The 10,281-nt window shown below is 43.8% G+C and overlaps 1 protein-coding gene across 1 annotated transcript; it reads right to left on the minus strand.

The window, feature by feature from the left end:
- Positions 1-1,647: 1,647 nt before the first annotated feature.
- LOC123426493 (3-oxoacyl-[acyl-carrier-protein] reductase 4-like) lies at positions 1,648-7,578 on the minus strand. The gene is made up of 11 exons (XM_045110334.1): positions 7,184-7,578; positions 5,978-6,120; positions 5,646-5,699; positions 4,573-4,653; positions 4,426-4,471; positions 4,246-4,340; positions 4,122-4,154; positions 2,405-2,539; positions 2,232-2,325; positions 1,941-2,023; positions 1,648-1,853 (listed from the first exon to the last, which is right to left on the minus strand). Exons 1-11 carry the CDS (start codon positions 7,353-7,355, stop codon positions 1,821-1,823), a joined length of 969 nt encoding a protein of 322 aa, XP_044966269.1. The 5' UTR covers positions 7,356-7,578; the 3' UTR covers positions 1,648-1,820.
- Between the last annotated feature and the right edge of the window lie 2,703 nt (positions 7,579-10,281).

Consider the following 10,281-nt stretch of genomic DNA (forward strand, 5'->3'; position numbering starts at 1 on the left):
AGCCGACCAGCCTGTGCAACACAGCCTTGACGTAACTAAAAATGGGCATCGTGAGTGAGGAGGAGGTCAAGCATGGCCAGGGGAAGAAAGCATGACGCTGGCCTCCACGGAGATGACGTATACGAGGGGGAAGACATCTCCATGAGTGCAGGGAGGTGTAGCTAGGGGAGGAGGGCAGCGGTAGGGAGAGTGACCGCTCGGCAACCCCCATCGTATAGCCGAGAGGAGAAAAATTGGACTCAAACCTAGATCCGGCTACCAGAGCCGTCGCCGAACTAGCAGGTAGCTGCATCGTTCATACTCTCCCTTCTCTTCTCTCCATCCCAACTCGTCTCTTCTTTCCGGAGACCGAGCCGCCACGGCCATGGAGTGCCGCCACCGCGAGCCTCCACTACGCGCCGCAGCGATGGATCCCGACCCGTCTCGCACCGGTGTTCACCGCTTCCCGGCCGTCCTCCGCCTCCCGGATCCCTTCTGCCATCGTCCTGCATCATGCCCCAATAGGATCGGCGACGTCGCCGTCAGCCTCTACTACGCGCAACAACAATGGATCCCGACATGATCCGCCTCGCGTCGGCGTTCGCCGTTTCCCCGCCATCCCCCGCCTATCGGATCCCTTCCGCCATCGTCCTGCATCATGCCCCGATCGAATCGGTGGCGCCACCGCTGGATATGCAGCCGAACGCGCAAAGAGGGTTGACGAAAAAAATAATACTTGAACCGTGGGGTGTATGTTCCTGGGGCATAGGGACATCCCGCAGAGGAGAGTGCGGGGCGGGCGGTGTCATCCACGACCAGGAACACGGCCACCGCAATCACGAGGAGGGTAGCGGCGGCGGCGGTGAATTTTCTAGGAGCGAAGAGAAAAACAAGATCGAGAGCAGGGGAGGGGAGATGGCGGCGTGGGGTGAGGCGTATGTTCCTCGGGTGTTATTTTTTGTTGTTTTATTTTCTTAGAAGAAAACATGGGTAGCGGTGGGTCCGACAGGTTCGATCGTGCGAGGAAGTGGGTGGGCTATCGATCACGAGGTGGGATCGGTAGAGGAGGTCAAACCATCACCACGACGGCAGATCCTCCTTTAATAGTAGAGATTGGACCCTCGGGAGAGGTTTTTGCTCGATGTTAAGACGTTGCTTGCGAACCATCGTCAAGGATCGACCGCCGGCCATCTTTACATTCCTCACATTCGCCATCTCGAGAACAAGATGTTGATGCAAGATTACTTCGCAAACAATCCAACATACCCACCGTATGCGTCGATCCCCTTTTTAAAAATTGTGCAAACTTGCCTCAATATGTGACATATGTATGATAAAAACCCATCTGTTTTATGGGTTGACGCGAGCAGACCCCGTATAGCAAAAGTGTAAAACAAAATATTCAGCTATACGGGATCTGCTCAGCCACAGCCCACACCAACCTGCAAAACCGTTTTTCCACGAAGTGTAAATGAGTTTTATAGGTCGGCATTTTACGGGGCTGCTAGAGGTGCTCTAAACACAGGACAACTTCAGGGATTTAGAGGTGAAGGTTTGTTTCTGTCGGCCTCTACAACTTGAACGTTTATTTCAGACTTCATTCCTACAGATCTTCGAAACTTGGTCTGTGGACCAACGGAGAAATAGTTAAAATTGATGCTGAAGACATAACACAAATCTGAACTTCCTCACATGGTCACACCTGATTTATTCTGCATGGGATTACAAAGTTCAAAAGAGGAAACCTAAATCTACAGCCCAAAATTGTTCGATGCAAATTACTAAAACATCCCGCTAGGCAGGGCAAATGTCAACCTTCCATCAAAGCTTGCTCAAAGGTTTCACATTACCATCCCACCATCGATGGTAAGCACCTGCCAAGAGATGGTTCAATAATAAACCTATTAAGCTTCAGAATTCAGATAACCAAATGGCACAAACAGCGTAAAAGTTGCACCAACCTGCCCGGTGATGTAACTGGCCGCCGGGTTCAGGGCCAAGAACTCAACCAACCCAGCAACTTCCTCTGGCTGTCCATACCTCCCTGTGAAGAAGTTGAACGAGGCATTAGTGCTGACTGAAAATATTCACTTGGTAGGTATAGTGCACATGAGCACACACACGTACATAACATAACACTAAGTTTTTCCGAAGAGTTGTTTTCTCTTTTGTTATACCTATGATTTATGAACAATGGAGCAGAATGGGAGCAATGCTATTTTTAATCAGAGGTTACAGCTTAAGATGCATACCCAAGGGAATAGTCGACAAGATTCTCTTCTCAAGCTCCTCTCCAAGTTCCGCGGTCATGTCTGATGCTATGAATCCAGGTGCGATTGCATTCACCTGAGTATTCACAACTGTTCAGAAGTTGGCCTACGGTTTTATGATTTACGAACTAATGATGAAAAGACAGAGAGTGCACATTGATATTCCTGCTTGCATATTCCCTAGCAACTGTTTTTGTGAAACCAATGACTCCAGCCTTGGCAGCACTGTAATTAGCTTGACCAGCATTGCCAGTAAGACCAACAACTGATGCTATGTTGATGACTCTTCCCTGCATTAAACATAAAGTAAGTATCTTACCACGGACAACAGAAAATTTAATAAGGTGCCTTCTGCGCAGAGCTTCTTTTGTGTCAGAGCAAGAAAAACAGTATCCTAAGTCCTAACTAAAAGGAACAAACTACTACTCTTAATTTGGACACATAGCTCATGCAGTAGCAACATGGTAAGGCCTTATAAATTTTCTCTTTCAGAGCAACGTAAGGAGGCCTTCCATGTCCTTCAGCTAAGAAATTAAGCTGAGTCATGAAATAAAGGAATGTAAGCTCGTAACTGAGAGGGGTCTGGTGGTCAACGGAGACTCGGCGACTTGCTATTTGAAGTGTGACAGAACTTAAGTTTAGATCCAAGGGTGTGTTAGATTTCTGTCACGAAGTGGAACGGCAAGGATCGGTTCTGTCCCCAGGGCCCATTCCCACGTTTGGATCGTCCAAGAAAACGGAACCAACCGATTCCAGGGAATGGCATATGCCCTGTTTATGCCGTTCCGAGCGGACCATATGGAACCGCCCGCTCCCACGACCTCCCCTCCTCACACATAGCCACGGCCTCGTGCGCCGTTGGGAGCAGCCGCTCCAAGCATCGGGAGCTGCGGCCGTGCGCTGCTGGGAGGGTCGCATCCAGCCGGCCACCACGCTTGAGCTCCACCTGCGCGCAGAGGCAGTGCAAGTAGCCGCCATCTCCACCAGGAGGCTGCAGAAATCCATCCAGTGACCACCGCTCCAAGTTCTACGCCACCAAGCCCCCTCCGTTCCGCATCAGCGGGCGAACAGCTGGGCCGTGCGGCCTCTCTACCGGGCTGCCGGAGGAAGACGAGAGGGCCGGAGACTCAGGTCAGGCCACTTCCCAAATTGACCTTGACGCCCAGGACATGCCACCCGTCGTGGTCAATTTAGCGTTCTTCCTAAAGTCCGGCGCATCAAATTTTAGCATTCTGACCCCAAGAACCATTCCATCCTACCTCATTCTCTTCTAGCAAAACACCAAGATGGAATCGTTCCATTCCTAAGGTATGGAACGGTTCCATGACATTCCACTTACTTCTGGAACCAAACACACCCTAATAGTCTACTACAAGCTCATATTTTTCATACTAACTTTGTTCTAAAATAAATGACACTTCAGAAAGCGTGCAGTCAAAACTTCTCCATCATTGACAACTAATGCAAAAAAAATGTTAGGTAGGTGGTAACGGTACCATTAGGTTTGCCATGAATAATGACTTCACAATATATTCTTGATGTAGTCTACTCCCTCCGATCCAAAATAAGCGTCACAGTTTTGAATTAAGGTTAGTTCAACTTTAGTTCAAACCTGCGACACTTATTATGCATTGGAGGGAATATTACTTATTCATGTAAATATTAGAGACCAAGGTTTGCATATCAGAGAGTGCGCAAAGTAATGAACACGTTTATTTAACAATGGACAAAATATGCCATATGTATTTGCAGTACATTCTTAATAGGACCAGTAGCTAATGCATACCATAAAAAAAGTTAAAACTGCAATAAAGTAAGCTCATGGTAGCAAAATTGAACAAACCAATTCAAAGAATGAAACAAAAAATATACCTTTTTCTTCTTCATCATTACTTTTGTGGCAGCCTGTAATGTGCAAGTTGTAAGAAGCATAAACATAATTCAAGTAGCAAAATTTTCAAAAAAATAAAGAACAAATAAACGGGCAAAAACAAACCTGTGTACAGAGGAAAACACCAGTAAGATTTAGATCAATTACATCTTGCCACTGAGATTTCTTCATCCTCATCAACAATGTATCCCTCGTAATCCCTGTTTACAGAATGTTATTTCACATACAGAAAAAAAATAACAGAAGAGAAAGCTAAACTGGTGCAAACTAACCATTGGTACCTACCTGCATTATTTACCAGGATGTCAATTGTTCCCCATTTATCAAGAGCCTGGTAAAATACATAAACTAATGATAACCGAGTTTATATAATCTGATCAATATATAGGTAAAAGGAAAAACATTTTTCATCCATGAAAAAATTGCACTTACTGCTTTCATCATAGATTCTACATCAGCTTCTTTAGAAACATCTCCTCCAAAGGTAATAGCCTGACCACCAGATGCTTCAATCTGAAAAAAAAAAGCATTACATTATAAATATATCAGTGCCTTTAGGCTTAGCAGAATAAAAGATGAACGAAAAGGAAGTAATTTAACAGATAAAAAAATTAGGTGCCTCTCCAGAAACCAATAACGTTTTTCTGAATGCCGGTATCAGTATATTTTTAGGTAGATAACTATCACCAAATTTCAATCGTAGGACAGACCCAGTGCATAGAAGCTCCCACGCAAGGTGGGGTCTGGGAAGGGATTATACCAAATTTCAATCGTAACTGAGCTAAAATAGCTATAAACTTTTGTTTATGCAAAAAGGAAATCTGGATGTTGTGAATTGACATTGGAAAATTACAATTTAATTCTTTTAGCCTTTGTGAACTATTATTGTTATCATAGACTAGTCTAAAAACGAAATTACGATGGGCCAATGAAATTCATCAAACTAATACCCAATGACTATATTTCACATTGCATTTGATGGTTCAATAACACAAGGGTGCTGTTTACTTGATCCTAAATGAGAACGAAAATTCAGCACAACTGTGTTGTTGCTTACTCAGATTGGTCAGAAACGATAATAATTGCATGCATTCCTGTACGAGGCCAACCTTGAAAGAACGATGCAGACTAAAATATCTCAAGTTGGTGAGAAAAGTTCAGCAATGAAAATATCTGATCTAGCTGCACTGCCAACTGAAACAACTATTTAATAATCCTTATGGCAATCACCAGTTACAGTGCGTTTGTATATCTTCTAATTGTATGATGCAAATTAACAAACAGGCAAACGGATACTATTCAAAATATATACTCCCTCCGTTCCTAAATATAAGTCTTTTTAGAGGTTCCACTAGAAGACTACATACGGATCTATACACATACATTAGAATGTAGATTAACTCATTTTGCTTCGTATGTAGTCCTCTAGTGAAATTTCTAAAAAGACTTATATTTAGGAACGGAGGGAGTATATGCCAATATTATGTATTAATTAACCAGCTCACCTCTTCAGAGACTGCTTCAGCCTCTTTCGAGGATCGTGCATAATTCACTAGGACCTGCAGGTAAAGTCGCCGTTAGGTCCGTGGGGTTTGGGGAGTAAATGGCTATTTTCATATGCAGACAGAAGCTATAACAAAAAATATGGAACAAGGGGGGAACCCCTTTTATTAAAAAAAACAGATAGTTGTAAGTATACAACCACATATATGGCCATCTAGAAGTAACTATTGCCTTGAGTTAGAAGAATGTGAAGTGGTAATTACAGCGGGGGGGGGGGGGGGGGGGGGGGGGGGGGGGGGACAGGGAAAGCGACTCTTTCTGCGAAGTAGCTCACCTTGCAGCCAGCTTTTCCAAGAGCCAATGCAACAGCTTTTCCGATCCCTCTGGAAGCACCCGTAACAACAACAACTGGAGCTTCCAGCTCTGTAGCATCGTGCACGACTGCTTGTTCAACAGCAGCGACGTGGGTGCGCACACCTGCAGATACATTGCTAAGTACTGCAAAATGTACAGACAAAGAAGCTCCCAACAGACAATTTAGCACAGAATTTACACCTGCATGATTGCTGAGAGAGAGAGGGGGGGAGAGAGAAGAGAGACTCTATTGCTAACAAAGTTATAATGGTGCTTAAATTGTTCAACCATCTACTCCCTCTGTAAACAAATGGTAGGACTTTTTGCAGCTTAATTGAAACTGCAAAAACATCCTACATCTGTGTACAGAGGGAGCACTTAAGTTTGACACTCAGTCGAGAGCCAAAACAAAGTAGAGCACTCCATAGACAATAAATTCATCTGGTGCATCTGACATTGCAAAAACCCAGATTTTTGTTAAGTAAGCAACACACCCAAGCACCTCCAACAGGTGATGAATAAGTTGGTGATGTAAAAACTATTATGGGGTAGGAGAGAGAAGATTTTAAATCACCGCATGAGCCATGATGTAGAAGTGGTGCGTTGAACGGTCTTTTTTCATCACGGCTGCGTTTTTGCATATTCATCATCTGTTGGAGCGGCATTTTTGGCACAAAGTGACCTAAACGGCCGTTTTTCATGTGGCCTGTGTTTTTACAACAGCCGTAGCCGCATTGCAAATATGCCGCAGCAGGAGCCAAAATTTAGACCTGCCCTCAAAAAATTTGCAACAACGTTTACATATACAGCCGCTGTTGGAGCACGCTTTTTGGGCCCAAAATGGAGTAAACGGCCGTTTTTACAACACGGTGGCGTTTTTTCATCATCTCCCAGCGACGTTCTAATAGAATATTTTCAACCCTGATCTCACTCGTACAAGAGTACCATTTCTCACTAAATTTAAACGGGGACACTTGATAACGCTTAACGACGCACAACAGTAGTGTTTGCTCCCAGTGCTCATGGACTCCTATTAGATCCTCCCCAAATTTCAGGAGCAAACATGTTACATCCCTATCCTAGATTGCTCACCGCGCCACGCTACAACAGCTAGATCTCAGACCCCCGAGTGGCCTAACCAAACCAGCGCGACGACATCACGACAACCGAAGAGAAGAGCCGTTACCAGAGGAGAAGCCGGCGGCGGCTGCCCGGAGGCGGTCGGATCGGAGCGCGGACGTACGGGCGGCGGCCCCGCCGAAGGAGACGAACCCCCGGCGCGCCGAGGACGAGGCGGCGCGAGGCAAGGGGGCGGTGACCGCCGGGGAGGAGACGGCGGCTGCGGTGGCGGCGGCCATGAGGTAGCGGAGGGAGGCGGAGGCGGAGGCGGAGGAGAGTCGGTAAGCCAGAGGGGGCAGCGTGGCGTGCGAGGAGGAGAGGGGTTATTTGTAGCGGCGGGTTTGGGGCTTTGGAAGCTCAAAGCAAGAGCGAGGAGCACGGCGGGCGCGTCGCGGTCGGGCGGAGCACACGAGGAAGAAGGGTACGAAGGCGTCGGGCTAACCGATGGACGGCTCTCCTGCGTCACCGTCATGGCTTCAACTCTGTACTAGTTTTTTTTTTTTTTTGGTGCAGATAAAGTTAGTTGCTAAATTTTTAGTCGAGAGATTTTTGCTTTTGATCAATTTTTGGCTAGAAAAATGTATACTAGAATTGATAAACACATATGAAAGTGGCTAGAACTCCTCTAGATAAGATATAGTTTGATCTCATTTACCTAATATTATTATTTTTAAGAAAAACCCAATACTCCCTATGTCCATTAATCCCTAAGATTGAAGGCCTTTCGTTTAATTGAGGTCATCAATTTGAAAACGGATCATCGATTTGACTGGATCAACAATTTTTTTATTTATTTTTTTATACAATAGATCATGATTCCTAATTTTTAATCTTTGTAGTTAATTGAGGCTTCAACTTCATATTGGATCACCCAATTTTAACCGGGTCAACAATTTTTCAAGGATCTCTTCTATTAATTTATTTTAATTCTTCATGTTTCCCAATTTCAAACTCTTTCATTCGATTGAGGAATTCAATTTTAGATTTGGTTTAAAACTTTGATCGGGCCAACGATTTTTCAAATCAATCAGCAATAACCGGTCTATAAAAATATATTAACCCCTCGTAGACGCATGTTCGTAAAAAAAAGCGTCACCACATGATATTGTAGCCAAATAAAGTACACACAACCAACGATAAAAAATATCTCCACGTAAATATGAATTGATTAGTGGATAACACAAAATCAGACCACGAAAGGCCCACCAAATAACCGCATTATAAATAAACATAAAACACACTCCATCGTCTCCCCCACCGGCCAAGCTAAATACTCCATCAATTTCAAAATATAAGGATTATTAGTTTTTTGAAAAGTCAAATTTATATACTTTTGACCAAGTTGAGAACCAAAAATATTGACTTCCACAATATTAAACAAAAAATATGATAATTTGTTTCCTGATGAATCTAATAACACCAATTTGATATATGAATTTTGCTCTACAAATTTAATCAGATTGAAAGAAGTTTGACTTTCCAAAAAAGTAATACATCGTATTATTTGAAGTAGAATGATTAAAGAAATTTGAAAATCCCAAAAAATTCAACGGCGCAGCAAAGCGCGCCCAACCCTTCTAGTATCATTTTTTTCAAGGAAAACCTAATATTCTCTCTGTCGGAATTACTTGTCGCACAAATTAATAAAAACGAATGTACCTAGAACTAAAATACATCTAGATACATCCATTCCTATTTCCGGGGGGGTATCATCTATTGTGGTTCCTACCCAATTTTTGTTGAAGGCCACATCCCAACTAGTTTCTTTTCCCGTGTGGGTCAAGGCGGTGGTTGCTTGATGTTTTATTTTCTGTTTGTATATGGCATTGACACATTTAAGTATTTATAAACTATTGTTGGTTGTATTTTTTCAGTTAATGTCATACGGTTTAATTCTTTTAATTTTTCTCTATTGATGTTTGACTCGTTCGTCCTGATTTCTTCCCACGTAGAGGCGAGGTTGTCATGCATGTAGGTGGACTGGGCTTAGGTTTTTTGTTGAGAAATATTGGGCTTGGTTGACTTGTCCTAATTTCTTCTCTTTTCCTCAATATTAAACTCTAGCCCACATATGAGCCAAGTTGTCCTAATTAGCACTACACAACTGATCAACCAATGATTGACAACATCATGATTTTTAAAATGTTGGGTTACAATTTTTTTAAGTTGAAAACTAGAGTAAAGAAAAATGAACATTTTAAAAAATATGAACATCTAATTGGCCGACAACCTCCTCTCGCCACAAGTTGTAGTTGTGTTAGGGACATGCTAAAGTCGAGTTACAATGCTTGTAGTTGGTCGACAAGCATTATTAGCCAAGTTGCAGTTGTGTTGGGAATCATGTAGTTTCGATCGTGTTGGGGGGCATGCAGTTGCATGTCTAATGGTGAACGTGCAAATGACTCACAATCCTCCTACTGACCCAACTGCAGCCCCATTGCGAGCCATGCAATTGCAGTCAGGTTGCAACACTTGCAGTTGCAACTCTAGTGGTGGATATGAAACTGGCTGAGAACCACCTCTCATCATGAGTTGCAGTTGTGTTAGCGGCCATGCAATCGCAGTCGGTTACAATGCATGCAGTTGGCCGGCAACCCCTAGCGGCCCAGTTGTGGTTGCCTTGGGGTTATGAAGTTTTAGTCTGGACGCTATAGTGGCCCAACAGCTGAACTTAAACTGTTCGAAGGGCCCTATATTCGGAGGTATCTATGCATCTCGTTTAGCTAAACACTTTGAGATACCTATTAGGCTTGACGAGGAAGAGGAAATGCCACTTCCTATAAAATATTTAGATTATGATAGGATGGTAGCACATGATTTTATTAAGAAAGATAACGATAAGAGGCTGCTTTATAACTTAGTATTTAGTCAGTGTACTTGTGAGATTATTGCTTTGCCTGCTTCTTCTTTGTTCGATATCCATTCAGGCAGGTACACTATTATGCCCGAGGACATTTCCAAATATTGGGGCATGTCGCAAACCCCAACACCTGAGCCTGCACCAGCCCTCGAACCATATCAGGTTCCATATTTTCAGTGGGAGCCGCAGGAGCTCGCAAACCAGTGGAACCCTCAGTGTCCCCCGGAGTATCCAGGAGAAGGTTATTTCCAGCCATGGCCTTAGACCAACTTAGGCCAAAAGCCTAAGCTTGAGGGAGTACGTAT

Source organism: Hordeum vulgare, chromosome 2H (assembly GCF_904849725.1).
Source record: "Hordeum vulgare subsp. vulgare chromosome 2H, MorexV3_pseudomolecules_assembly, whole genome shotgun sequence".
NCBI lineage: Eukaryota > Viridiplantae > Streptophyta > Magnoliopsida > Poales > Poaceae > Hordeum > Hordeum vulgare.